Source organism: Cetorhinus maximus, chromosome 38 (assembly GCF_964194155.1).
Source record: "Cetorhinus maximus chromosome 38, sCetMax3.hap1.1, whole genome shotgun sequence".
Taxonomy (NCBI): Eukaryota; Metazoa; Chordata; class Chondrichthyes; order Lamniformes; family Cetorhinidae; genus Cetorhinus; species Cetorhinus maximus.
The window spans coordinates 1040461-1054765 of record NC_135916.1 but is presented as its reverse complement, the minus strand read 5'-3'; the positions used below and the strand labels follow the sequence as shown (position 1 = coordinate 1054765).

General features: G+C 45.2%; 5 protein-coding genes across 5 annotated transcripts; 1 reads left to right on the top strand and 4 right to left on the bottom strand.

Annotated features, from left to right (window-relative positions):
• Window positions 1-2829: 2829 nt before the first annotated feature.
• Window positions 2830-3289, top strand: LOC144672338 (histone H2AX-like). The gene has a single exon (XM_078534190.1). It carries the CDS (start codon window positions 2830-2832, stop codon window positions 3220-3222), a length of 393 nt encoding a protein of 130 aa, XP_078390316.1. The 3' UTR covers window positions 3223-3289.
• A 424-nt stretch (window positions 3290-3713) lies between these two features.
• LOC144672358 (histone H3) lies at window positions 3714-4143 on the bottom strand. The gene has a single exon (XM_078534204.1). The coding sequence runs from the start codon at window positions 4141-4143 to the stop codon at window positions 3733-3735; it is 411 nt and encodes a 136-aa protein (XP_078390330.1). The 3' UTR covers window positions 3714-3732.
• Window positions 4144-5477: 1334 nt separating this feature from the next.
• On the bottom strand, window positions 5478-5789 carry LOC144672394 (histone H4). Its single transcript, XM_078534240.1, has one exon. It carries the CDS (start codon window positions 5787-5789, stop codon window positions 5478-5480), a length of 312 nt encoding a protein of 103 aa, XP_078390366.1.
• A 2803-nt stretch (window positions 5790-8592) lies between these two features.
• Window positions 8593-8904, bottom strand: LOC144672494 (histone H4). The gene has a single exon (XM_078534338.1). It carries the CDS (start codon window positions 8902-8904, stop codon window positions 8593-8595), a length of 312 nt encoding a protein of 103 aa, XP_078390464.1.
• A 1176-nt stretch (window positions 8905-10080) lies between these two features.
• Window positions 10081-10737, bottom strand: LOC144672417 (histone H1-like). The gene has a single exon (XM_078534262.1). The coding sequence runs from the start codon at window positions 10735-10737 to the stop codon at window positions 10081-10083; it is 657 nt and encodes a 218-aa protein (XP_078390388.1).
• Between the last annotated feature and the right edge of the window lie 3568 nt (window positions 10738-14305).

Genomic DNA, 14305 nt, shown 5'->3' with positions numbered 1-14305 from the left:
CTTTATAATAAATCCCACACTCACTACACTACCTGAATCTGAATGAGGCAGAAAAGATCTCATTCAAATAGAATAGCTGAAACCATAAAAATACAGAAATAACCCCACAATCACATCGTCTATTGGAAACTGTCATGTTCAATTTAATCCCCAAATCATGCACTGTAAAGGACAATGAGAGATATGCAGAGAGTGGAACATACCCATACAAACCAGATGCACAGTTCAGTGGAATGAATCACACACTCATTGTCAGCTCGTTGCTCTTAAAGACTGAATTATTACACACTCACATTCAGTTTGAGAGACTGACAATTATAGAACCATGGCCAAACTCACAGATTATACAAGACGCTGAGAAGCAATGAATTATCCCCATCTGATGCAAAGTACCAGTGAATGAAATACAGGGATAAAACCACAAACATACACTAAAAACATAACAATGAGGAAAATCCGAATGTTACAGGGCCAAATCTACAGTCAGGCAATATGTCACCAATCGACACACAAGGAAAACATACTTGTAGCAGTTGACTATATGAATATCAATTGGAACTTCACATTTGGTTCCAGATTTTGAGTGATTCGAACGAAATCTCACTTTTGGAGATAGCACATTAAAATATTAAAAATAGAGTTAGTTCCACTCTTGCAAACATCACGGATACATGGAGGGAATTATATATACGTTCACATACAAGATACTGGAGGTTACAAAATGAATGCAACTCAATCACATGTTCACCACCCTATGAGTGAACAACTTTGTCCTCAACACAGCCCGAAATGGACTACAACGTATCCTGAGATTGAACACATGTGCTAGGCCTTTCAGCCAGAGGAAACATCATCCCTGCACCCAGCCTGACCAGCGCTGTCACTATTTCATGTATTTCAAATACTTGCCCTCTCATTCTACAATCACTGAGTGTATACAGTCCGAATCGGCCCATTCTCCCCTCATGTGACAATCCTGCCAGCCCATGAATCAGCCTGGTGATCATGTGCTGCACGCAGGTCTCTTCGTAAATCAACATTTCCCAACCTATCACTATTTAAATAATACTCTGCCATTCTGTTTTTCGTACCAAAGTGGATGAATTCATATCTAGCCACTTTATACTCCATCTGCCATGTTTTTTTCCCACTCACTCAAGTTATCTAAATCTCCTTGGGCAATTTTAACTTCCTCCTCATCTCTCACATTCCCTCCTAGATTTGTGTCATCAGCAACCTTGGAAATATTATCTTTGCTTCCTTCATCACAATCATTCTTGTCTATTCTGAATACTGGGACCCAAACACTGATCCCTGTGGCACACCACTTGTCAACTTCTGCCATTCTCAAAAAGACTGATTTATTCCTGCTCTCTTTATCCTGTTTACTAATCCTTTCTCAGTACATGCCAATCCAAACCCCCATCCCATGCACTTCAATTTGGTACACAAACCAGTTAAGTGGGCATTTAACAAAAGCTTTCTGAAAATCTAAATAGACCACATCATCTGGTTTTCCCTTATCTACTTTGCAATTTAATTCCCAAAAAAGCTACAATAGGTTTGTCAAACATGATTTCCCTTTCATAAACGCATGCTATCTTTCTCCAATCCATTTGACATTTTCAAAGTCTCTTATTATCACAGAGTGGACTCTCGTATTAAGTCTACCACTGATGGTGGCTAATCAGTCTGTAATTCCCTGTTTTTTACGCTGCTTTATTTTTTTAGAAAATTATACATTTCAGATTAAAGTTCCCATTTATTTATCATGAACAGACAGATATTCCATGCACCCATAGCAGGGTTTAACAGATAATGTCGGGATTAAAATGAGAATAGAAGCATAATCTTATGGTGGCAGCAATATATGTCGAATGAAATATAAAATTTTCTCCAGGGATTGACATGCACCAGATAAAATCCAAACTGACTTAAAACTGAATGTTACAGAGACAAAAACAAAAACATATATCGTTGATGTCAATTTCGGAAGAAAAGCTTCAGGGAGCGAAAACTACATTTAAGTAACAAATAATGATGATTAGGCTTAATCCCAGAATCACATAGCCTGCAGAGGATTTTCATTTTTATTGCTGGATTGGAATACAATGTATGTTTGCTGCTTCAGGGTAGGCCCTGCCTTGTTGTATAAATGTAATCAAGCAGAGTCTATCTTTGATCCCTCAAAGATGCTATCCCTCCCCAGCATTATAAAAGTTGATTTGATCAATTCATTCCGTATCAGCCCTGGCGGTGTGGGAAGCCTCTGTTTCAATACTGGCAAATTTACGCCAAAAAATGTGCACTCCGCTCTTGACACTCACGAACATGAAAAAAACATAAGTTTGGATTCTGGTAAATTGGATCCTTTATTGTCCTCTTGTCCACAGGTAAAACCAGAAACTGATAGTTACGGGTAAACTGTAGACGAGGAAACGAGAGCGAGAAACCTTCTAACATTCTGTAAGAGAACTGCTTTAATGTTAAGCATTAGAACGATTTGTATAGGAATTGTCCTTTGTTTAGCTAAGACGATTTCTGTGCGATATTTCCTTCGATTAATTTTTTGTCTGTCTTTTCCAGTTTGAAATATATAATCGTTTGTTTAACTGATGATTTGGCGCCCTTAACTTCCGACTTCATACGTTGCTTGCCCGCATTGGTGAGTCAGGCAGAAATCTAATTGGTAACATGAAGAATATTATGAGCTATAATATAATTGCCCAATCAGCTCTGAGCGCACCACCATTCCTCCTGAGGGTATAAGAGAACTGAAAGAAGGCGGATATCAGCATTCTCTGTGAAAGTGCTTGTGAGATTGTTACCATGTCTGGAAGAGGAAAGACCGGTGGGAAAGTTCGGTCCAAGGCCAGGTCTCGCTCCTCCCGGGCCGGACTGCAGTTCCCGGTGGGCCGCGTTCACAGGCTGCTGAGGAAGGGGAACTACGCTGAGCGTGTGGGTGCCGGAGCCCCGGTCTATCTGGCCGCCGTGCTCGAGTATCTGACGGCTGAAATCCTCGAGCTGGCCGGCAACGCGGCCCGGGACAACAAGAAGACCCGCATCATCCCCAGGCACCTGCAGCTGGCCGTCCGCAACGACGAGGAGCTCAACAAGCTGCTGGGAGGGGTGACCATCGCTCAGGGCGGGGTGCTGCCTAATATCCAGGCCGTGCTGCTGCCCAAGAAAAGCGGCGCCTCTGCAGCCACCAAGACCAAGTGAAGCGACCATTCTTTAAACTGAGAACCCAAAGGCTCTTTTCAGAGCCACTCACTTAATCAGTGAAAGGGGCGACCTGTTGTCTATCCGCATGTGCGATAACATCCCTATCGATTCGGAATGACATTATATTTCTAATGCGATCTGTGAAAGCGCTGCTTACAACGAGACGCTGGTGCTGTTGCCTTTTCCAGACATGAGGAGTCTGTGCTGCATCTATATATGACCAATTGACAATGTTCAGGGAAACGTTCTTGAATAATTAAATCATCCCATTTCCAATTAAATGATGTAAAATTACAAACAAATATAAACGGAATCACCTCATAACCCCAAATGCATCAGAGGGAGGGAAACGGGTAAACAGAAGGAAAGAAAATAAATTGTAGGTTTGAGGGTTTTAGGTGCTGGAGTTTTTAACAAGGGATCGCAGCTCTTTCTCTGACCGACTTGTTGGCTCTTAAAAGAGCCTTTGTGGTTCTCGGTGTAAGTCTAGAGTCGGGTAGGGTGAGTCTAGGCGCGCTCCCCGCGGATACGGCGGGCCAGCTGGATGTCTTTGGGCATGATGGTGACTCGCTTGGCGTGGATGGCGCACAGGTTGGTGTCCTCAAAGAGCCCCACCAGGTAAGCCTCGCTGGCCTCCTGCAGGGCCATGACGGCCGAGCTCTGGAAGCGCAGGTCGGTCTTGAAGTCTTGAGCGATCTCTCGCACCAGGCGCTGGAAGGGCAGTTTGCGGATCAGCAGCTCGGTGGATTTCTGGTAGCGGCGGATCTCCCGCAGAGCCACAGTGCCGGGCCTGTAGCGGTGGGGCTTCTTGACGCCTCCCGTGGCTGGAGCGCTCTTGCGGGCAGCTTTGGTAGCCAGCTGCTTGCGGGGAGCTTTCCCTCCGGTCGACTTGCGCGCTGTCTGCTTGGTCCTGGCCATGATAACAAACGCTGTGGAACACAGACTCTGAGAATGATCAAGCCGCTCTGTGTCTGTCTATTTAAGACATGTCCGTCACCTCCCTCCTGTCCTGATTGGATGCAGCGCAATCCCGCCGAGAAATTTGAAAAGAGCAGCGGGCTGCATGGATTCCTGGGCCCTGATTGGTGGAGCAGAAACTGACAGTTCATCAATTTCAAAATGCCCGCCAATTTCAGAGGAACGAGTAACTGACATTAAAATAAACCTAGTTTGAAGACAGATAAAATCAATCTGAATGGACAAATATCACAAGGTCTGAATGTTTGCGAACCCCATTTCGGTCCCCGCTCCGACTTCCTGCTTTCGAACACGGACTAAATTCTCCTTCATTCCCTGATCGGCTTACAGCAGGCTGGAATCAAACTCCTATTGATGGGCGAAATTTTGGGTCTCACATTTAAAACTGATCAACATTATCGGTTTATTCAGGTCAAAGCCCTATAGATGTTATAGAGAGAATGGCTTGGCTCTTGTTTCTAGTGTTTTATGGCTGGGGGAGGCGATGTGGGTGGGCGGATTGCGCACCCATTCTGTAAATCAAGTTAATATCTAAGTTTACATATTTGAACTATCTTCCACAATGTGCGTAAATGCATCTTCGCAGTGCAAACCATGCACCAAAATCAGATCTTCCACATCACCCTTCAGTCCGTCCTGGGTTGCAGAATCGAGGTGATTAAGTGTAGTCAGATTTTTCAATCAGCCTCTCAATATTCGCCTTACATTCCCGTTTAAATTTGGGTTATTTCATTGATCGCCCTGATACAGGCCAGAATAAATCTGTTCAGTGCTTCCTGGACCCAGACAACATGCAGCATGGATACAGGCTGATCCATTTAAAGCTGGTATACTGGTACCTCCCAGACCCTGTCATGTCTCAACGACCCAGGAACAGATGGCGAAGAAAGAAGACAGGGTGATAATGGGGCGAAGAAGCGAGAATGATGTGTCTCAAAATAGTTACTCCTGATTAAAGTGTAATAAATGATGGCCTTTATCTTGTGAACTCGGTGTTAGTTTGGGAGCTGTCGTGTTCCTCAGTCAAGCTTTGAATCGAGATTCGGCAAGTATAAAGGAAGTGAATTCCTGAAAACCGAACTAAATTAAACCATGAATTTTGTGTGACTCACGATTATATTGTTAATGGAGAATGCGCAGATGGAAACGCTGTGTTTATATAAAACTACATATCGCTTTTCCTCTCCTGCTCTGAGGTCACTGCTCTCAATGTGAGGTTGTGGGCGGCTCTTAGAAGAGCCTTTGGGTTTTGTTAGAGAGTCGGGTCGATTTGTTCAGCCGCCGAATCCATAGAGAGTGCGGCCCTGGCGTTTCAGAGCGTACACCACATCCATGGCGGTGACCGTCTTCCGCTTGGCGTGCTCGGTGTAGGTGACAGCATCCCTGATCACATTCTCCAGGAAAACCTTCAGCACCCCGCGGGTCTCCTCGTAGATCAGGCCCGAAATGCGCTTGACACCGCCACGGCGAGCCAGGCGGCGGATGGCTGGTTTGGTGATGCCCTGGATGTTATCGCGAAGCACTTTGCGGTGCCGCTTTGCTCCGCCTTTCCCCAGTCCTTTGCCTCCTTTCCCTCTGCCAGACATGATGCTTCTTCAGTCAAATCGCTGCTGAATGAGTGGGGAGCTGCTTCACGTTCCGCTTTTATACAGCCCGCCCCGACCTGACTGAGGAAGGGAGAGAGAGAGAGGCGGGGCGAAGAGACCGAGTGACAGACACAACTAACGTCTTTGGTAAACCAGCTCCACCTCCTGCCTGCCAAAAACGCATTTATTTATCAAATTTTGAAGAGAGCTGAACAGAAAGCTGTTAAAGTAACTTAAACACGCCAACATCATAAACCAGCTATTTAGAAAATCGTATTAAAATCAATACTGTCGGCAATATTCCCCCCTCAATACTACACTTTCTATAAAGAGTCAGATGCCTGCTTCTATTTCAATCCTTGTAAAATTCTATACTCACACATCTCTAGACTCACGCCTCACCCTTCCCTCCACACCGCCAAAAGGGATTGAGAAATTCGCTGACACCTCATCCAACAAAATAAGATAAAATATACTGGTATGGGTATTAGTTGTGAGGCGGGGTTTTACTCCATTGCAGACTCTCACCCTGAAAATGTGAATAAAGAAAAGATAAACTTTGAATGCACTGGGACACATTCCGGTTAGGGAGCTGTAAGGATATCCCTGTGTCTTATTGCACAGTGCGGGAGGGGACGGGTGGAGAGTGTGTCAGTGAGTGAGCGGGAAAATAGGATTTACGTGGGAGGAAAACGAAACATTTCCATCTGAAATCAGCTCCCAGCTCCGAGACACGGATCAAATAATCAGGGCATCAATTCTTTCATGTGAAATGTGGGTGGCTCTGAGAAGAACCTTTGAGTTTAGAGGTTTACAATTTGCTCGGGATCTTTCCCTTCTTCCAATGCCTCAGAGTGTTTAATGTTAGCAAATAAATAGAAACCGGAGCAAAGATCGAAAAGAGAAGGAAATCTCTACCGAGACATTTACAATTGTTCATCTTGTTGCCAATGAACCTCTAAGTGTGAACATTGTGTAAGAGAGTGTTTGAAGTGGGCGGGCGAGTCAGAGGAATGAAACTGTGTTTGTGTGTCCGTTCTGATCAGGAAATTTCCGAGCCCCGCTTGGGTAAGATAAAAATATTTTCCAAAGGAATACACCCCCTGCTCCCCAGCTTAACCCCAAAGTGAGATTTCAAGACAATTTCTTTGTTGTTCTCGATATTTCAGTCTAAGAGTAGAGGACATGTCAGAGATCGGGTGAAGGAGCCGCAGAAAATCAGGTTTAAATCGAAATGGGAGTCTTCAATTCGCGTGAAATATTTTCGACAGCGAACATTACAGTGTTAGAGATAAGAAGGATTTATAAGAAGGAATCCCGCCGAGAACTTTGAAAAGAGCAGCGGGCTGCATGGATTTCTGGGCCCTGATTGGTGGAGCAGCAACTGACAGTTCATCAATTTCAAAATGCCCGCCAATTTCAGAGGGACGAGTAACTGACATTGAAATAAACCTAGTTTGAAGGCAGATAAAATAAATCTCAAAGTAGAAATATCATAATATCTCAATGTTTGCAAGTCCCATTTCGGTCCCAGCTCCGACTTCCTGCTTTGGAACGTGGATTAAATTCTCATTCATTCCCTGATCGGTTTGCAACAGGCTGGAATAAAACTCCTATTGATGGGGGAAATTTTGGCACTCACACAGAAACCTCATCAACCGACTCGGTTTATTCATGTCAACGCGCTATAGATGTTTAAGAGAAAATGGTGTGGTTCCTGTTTCTGCTGGTGAATGGGTGCGCGGTGGGGTCTTTATGGGGGAGGGGGGCTTGCAGACCGTTTATGTAAACCGTGTATCTGTCGAAATTTACACTGATGAACGATTATGTTCTAATTATTGTAATAGGTAAAATGAACTGGCGGAAACTGCATCCCTCTCTCATTCCGGCTTCATTATTTGTTGGGTTTGAATAACATTTGGCCTTTGACTGTACATCACAACCATGTGCCGTTGCCCGGTGGACCTCAATTTAATGGATTTATCCAATACCCCACTTTCATTCAAACTCTCTTCCACAATTATTCAGAAATGCATGTTTAGTATAGTCCAAACCGAGCGCCAAAAGCAGAGTTTTCCCTTCTGATAGAGAAATAAAGTTGTACAACATAGAAAAAGTCCATCGTGTCCTGGGCGGCCATCAAACATCTATCTGTTCAAAACTTCTGTTCGGCCCGTGTTGCAGAATAGAGGTGATTAAGGGTAGTTTTACTTTTCAAGTCTGTAAATCGATATTGGTCTGATTCATGCCGGCTGTAAAATATGCTCTGAATATAATCGGCAGCAAGAGACAGTCAATGTCTGCCTTATAACCCGTCTTGAATTCGGATTCTTTATCTGATTGTTCAGAGGCAGGCCAGGATAAAGCTCTGTTCAGACATGCTGAATCGATACAGGCTGATCCATATAAAGCTGGTACCTCCCAGGTCCTGTCATGCGTCAAAGACCCAGGAACAGAAACCGATGGGGAAAAAAAATAAAATTAGAGCGTCGAAGGGGGAATAAAAGGTTTAAGAATAGTTTCTCCTGATGAAATTCGACATTACATTGGGTAGAGCCGTGGTCGTCGGGTAGAAAGGACGGTAATTCGTGAAAACAGATCTAAATTAAACCAAGGTATTTTTGAAACTCACGATGGTATTGTGAAAAGAGGATGCATTGGTGGCAAAGCAGTGCCTCTTAATAAGAAAATACAAAGATTTATTTTCCCCTCTCCCCCTTCAGAAGTCACTGCTCTCAATGTGAGGTTGTGGGCGGCTCTTAGAAGAGCCTTTGGGTTTTGTTATAGAGTCGGGTCGATTTGTTCAGCCGCCGAATCCATAGAGAGTGCGGCCCTGGCGCTTCAGAGCGTACACCACATCCATGGCGGTGACCGTCTTCCGCTTGGCGTGCTCGGTGTAGGTGACAGCATCCCTGATCACATTCTCCAGGAAAACCTTCAGCACCCCGCGGGTCTCCTCGTAGATCAGGCCCGAAATGCGCTTGACACCGCCACGGCGAGCCAGGCGGCGGATGGCTGGTTTGGTGATGCCCTGGATGTTATCGCGAAGCACTTTGCGGTGCCGCTTTGCTCCGCCTTTCCCCAGTCCTTTGCCTCCTTTCCCTCTGCCAGACATGATGCTTCTTCAGTCAAATCGCTGCTGAATGAGTGGGGAGCTGCTTCACGTTCCGCTTTTATACAGCCCGCCCCGACCTGACTGAGGAAGGGAGAGAGAGAGAGAAACAGAGTGTGTGTGTGTTTGTGTGTGTGAGAGACGGGGCGGGAGACACTGAGTACCAGTCAGAACAAGGTCTTTGGTAAATCAGCTCCTCCTCCTGCCTGCCATAAACGCAGTTATTTATCCAATAATGTATATAGATTTTTCTTTCCCCACATATTTCCAATATTCTTAAATGTATTTATATCCATTGTTTTATCTCTACCTTTTAGCCTGTTTCGATTCGTTCACTCCACCCCCACCCCCACTAGGGCTATCTGCACCTTGCTTGTCCTGCTTTCTACCCTTAATTAGCACATTCCTTTAGATAATATCACCACCTTCAACACCTCTTTGTCCTCTTGTCTGGGACATCATTTGGTTATCTCCACGTATCACTGGCCCTCTACCTAACTCTTCTTGTCCCACCCCCCTCCCTTAAACCAGCTTATATTTCACCCCTTTTCTACTTTTACTTAGTTCTGTTGAAGGGTCATGAGGACTCGAAACGTAAACTGTGTTCCTCTCCGCCCATGCTGTCAGACCTGCTGAGTTTTTCCAGGTATTTTTGTTTTTGTTTCTATTTCAATCCTTGTAATATTCTATACACACAAATCTCTAGACTCAAGCCTCACCCTTCCTTCCACACCCCCAAATGGGATTGGGAAATTCGCTTGACACCTCATCCAACAGAATTAGAGAAAATATAAAGGTATGGTTATTAGTTGTGAGACGGGGTTTTACTCCATTATCACTCCATTGCAGACCCTGAAAATGTGAATAAAGGAACGAAGATAAACATTGAATGCACTCAGACACATCCCGTTTAGGGAGCTGTAAGGATATCCCTGTGTCTTATTGCACAGTGCGGGAGGGGACGGGTGGAGAGTGTGTCAGTGAGTGAGTGGGAAAATAGGATTTACATGGGAGGATAAAGAAACATTTCCATCTGAAATCAGCTCCCAGCCCCGAGACAGGGATCAAATGATCAGGGGATCAGCTCTTTCATGTGAAATGTGGGTGGCTCTGAAAAGAGCCTTTGGGTTTAGAGGTTTACAATTTGCTCGGGATCTTTCCCTTCTTTCCTGTCTTTGCTTATCTCGTTTTGGGCTTGGCCCTCCCGATCACCACTTTTTTGACGCCCGTCACCTTCTTGGCCGGAGACTTTTTCTTGGGGGCTGCTTTCTTCACCGGCTTTTTGGGAGTTGCCGCCTTCTTGGCTGGTTTCTTGGCCGCTGCTTTCTTCGCTGGGGATTTCTTGGCCGCTGCTTTCTTGACTGGAGTCTTCTTGGCCGTTGCTTTCTTGACTGGAGTCTTCTTGGCCGCTGCTTTCTTTGCTGTCACCTTCTTGGCTGCCGCTTTCTTCACTGGAGATTTCTTGCCAGCTGCTGCCTTCGCCTTCTTTCCCACTTTCCCCGGGGTTGTGTTCTTAGGGACTTTGAAGGAGCCCGAGGCGCCCGTGCCCTTGACCTGAACCAGGAAGCCATTCTTCACATTCCTCTTGATGCTTTGCTTGATCTGGGAGCCGAGTTTCTCCACATCCAGCCCTTTGCCGCGCAGCGCCTTCTTGATCGCGGGCAGCGACATCCCCTTGCGATCGTTGTAATCCGCCACAACCTTGAGGATCTGCTCGCCCAGCTTGGGACCGGCTGCACTGCTCCGGGGAGCCGCCTTCTTCTTCTTCTTGGGAGTCTTGACTTGGGCGGCGGGAGCGGCTGGAGGAGCCGTTTCGGCGGCTGCAGTATCGGTCATGTTCCGGGACTCTGCACAAAAGTGTCTCTGTCGATCTGAACGGGCTCAGAAATGAAGCCGCTGGTGGCGGCACTGAGCAACTTAAAGGCAGCGAGCGGACGGGGCGGAGACAGGCTGCTGTCAGCTCCAGGCTGCTGCTGCCTCTCTGTGTTTTTCTCTCCTCACAAACTCCCCAATTCCATGGAAATTCCGGCTCTCCAGTGTCCCAGACTGAATCCTTCTTATCTCTGACATTGTAATGTTCGCTGTTGAAAAGATTTGACGCGAACTGAAGACTCGAATTTCGATTAAAACCGGATTTACTGCGGCTCCTTCACCCGATCTCTGACATGTCCTCTACTTATCGACTGAAATCTAGATAACAACAAAGAAATTGCCTTTAAATCTCACTTTGGCGTCAAGCTGGGGAAAAGAGGGAACTTTTGAATATAAAATATTTTTAGTTTAGGCAAGCAGAACTCGGAAATCTCATGATCAGAACGGAGACGGAAACACAGTTTCATTCCTCTGACTCGCCCGCCCAGTTCCAACACTCTCTTACACAATGTTCACATCTACATGTTTACAGGCAACAACGGTCAATAATGTGAATCTCTCAGGCGTGAATTCCTCCTCTTTTTCGTACTTTGCGCCCTTTTCTATGAAGAATATTGTCGATTGTAAACTCAGCGAACGTTTAGCTCTCTGAGGCATGGGAGCCGTAGATGGTCTCATTCGCAAATTGGTGTTTAACGGCGAGGTTGAGTGTGTTGGGCTACAGGAAGATATAGACGGGATGGTCAAGTGGCAGATAAGTGGCAGATGGAGTTTTACCCTGAAAACTGTGAGGTGATACACTATGGAAGGAGTAATTTGACAAGGAAGTATTCAATGAACGGCATGACACTAGGAAGATCTGAGGAACAAAGGGACCTTGGCGTGTGTGTCCCTAGATCTCTGAAGGTGGAGGGGCATGTTAGTGGGGTGGGGGAAAGGCACATGAGACACTTGCCTTAATCAATCGAGGCATAGATTACAAAAGTAGGGAGGTCATGTTGGAGTTGTATAGAGCCTTGGTGAGGCTACAGCTGGAGTACAATCTGGTGGCCACATTATATGAAGGATGTGATTGCACTGGAGGTGGTGCAGAGGAGATTCACCAGGATGTGGCCTGGTATGAAACATTTAGGTTATGAAAAGAGGTTGGATTCTCTTGTGTTGTTTACGTTGGAGCAGAGAGGGCTGATGGGCGACCTGACCGAGGTGTACAAGATTATTAGGGACATAGACAGTATGGATAGGGAGCAGGTGTTCCCCTTAGTTGAAGGGTCAGTCACAAGGGGGTATAAGTTCAAGGTGAGGGGCAGGTGGTTCATGGCGACTGTGAGGAATAACTTTTTTAACCCAGAGGGTGGTGATGGTCTGGAATGCGCTGCCTTGGAGGGTGGTCGTGGCGGGTTGCCTCACATCCTTTTAAAAGTGCCTGGATGAGCACTTGGCAAGTCATAACATTCAGGCCTATGGGCTATGTGCTGGTAAATGTGATTAAGTAGGTAGGTCAGGTGTTTCTCACGTGTCAGTGCAGACTCGATGGGCCGAAGGGCCTCTTCTGCACTTTGTGTGATTCTGTGATATGTCATTTCACGCTATTATCTGAAAAGCTCACATCAAGATGTTTATTTCTGGTGACAATACAAATTTACTGCAACTGGTCCCTCCAGACTTCCCTGTTTATGTTGCTCCTCCTGAACTGACAGGTCACAATTTCACAGTTTGCAATGTACCCCTACCTCAACAACCAGAGTGGGCCAGTTATATATGAACACAAAGACGTGCATAGTCACGTTCCTGAAAATGAAAGGTGTTTTCAGAGTTTGTTTTGATTTTTGTTTGGAGATGATCCGATGAAATAAAAGTAAAATAGTGCAGGTGTTGGAAATCTGAAACAAAAACAAAAATAGCTGGAAAAACTCAGCAGGTCTGAGAGCCTCTGTGGAGAGGAAGACAGAGTTAACTTTTCGAGTCAGTCTGACTCTCCTTCGGGTGAAATCAATTTAGTAATCAGATCAAATGTCAGGCCTGAATTTCCGAGAGGAGAAGGAACAGTGACATTCTGACTCATAACACGGGGCGAGTGTTCACATTGCCAGTGTATATTGACCTATCATTAACATTAGTAACAGAAGTCGCGAGATAGGGGGGGGGGAGGGAGCAAGAGTGAAGGAGATAAAAGGAGCAAGGGAGGGAGAAACAGAGAAATCGCTCTCTCTATTGCTACCACGTGTCAATATAGCAATGAGTGGCCCTCGCATCTATCATCGGATAGAGGCATACATTTTATAATTATTTCAAAAGATTATAAAAATATGATAATTAATAATTTTGTCCCAAACATCTTTTAGAACCAGAGAGGGATTTAATTATATTGAAATTATTCAGTGAATTTTCCTGACTAGATTCCTGAAATGATGCTGTGGGCTGATGAGGGAATCATAAACAAGTTGAACTTTTAATCATTGGAACTTAGAAGATTGAGAGGTTTCCTTTTTGAAACACCGAAGATTCTGAACCTGATAGGGAAAACTAATTTAAAACTGACAGACCCACAGAGGTGAGAGATGACGTGATTCAGCTCCAGCTATTACTGGGCCAAAGGCAGACACATTTCTATCACACAAACAGAAGTAATGCCAGTGGGTGAGGTGAATAGTATCCGAAATGTAATGATCCATAACCTCTGGAGCTCTCTTTAAACTTTGGACACAAAATGTTCGAATTGACACTCAGTGACTGAGAGGTTCAAACTGATTATATTAAACAGTGACTTTTAAGACCAGACATTAACTTCTGCCTGGTCACAGCAAACACATAGATTCACTGATAAAAACAAAAAGCTAAAAGCTACTGCGGATGCTGGAAATCCAAAACAAAAACAGAATTACCTGGAAAAACTCAGCAAGTCTGGCAGCATCGGCGGAGAAGAAATCAGTTAACGTTTCGAGCTTTCATGGCCCTTCGGCAGAACTGCAGCATAGTTTCAACAAGGGAGAAATATAAATTGGTTTAAGGTGGGTGGGGGGTAGGGGGGGGGTGGGGGAAAGAGACACATTGAGGGTGTGGTGTGAGCAGATAATCAAAAGATGTCACAGACAAAAGGATCAAAGAGGTGTTGAAGGTGGAGTTCTTTGTCTGAGAAAAGTGCTAATTAAGAATGGAAAACAGGATATTCAAAGTACAGCTCTAGTGGGGGTGGGGTGGAAAGACTAAAGGTTTTAGTTTTAGATTTAAAAATAATGGAAATAGGTGGGGAAAGAAGAATCTATATAAATTATTGAAAAAAAAGCGGGTGGGGGGGGGAAAAGAAACGGGGTGGGGATGGGGGGAGGGGGAGTTTAAGATCTAAAGTTGTTGAATTCAATATTCAGCCCAGTGGGCTGTAAAGTGCCTAGTCGGAAGATGAGGTGCTGTTCCTCCAGTTTGCGTTGGGCTTCACTGGAACAATGCAGCAAGCCAAGGACAGACATGTTGGCAAGAGAACAGTGTGGAGTGTTGAAATGGCAAGCGACAGGGAGGTTTGGGTCTTTCTTGC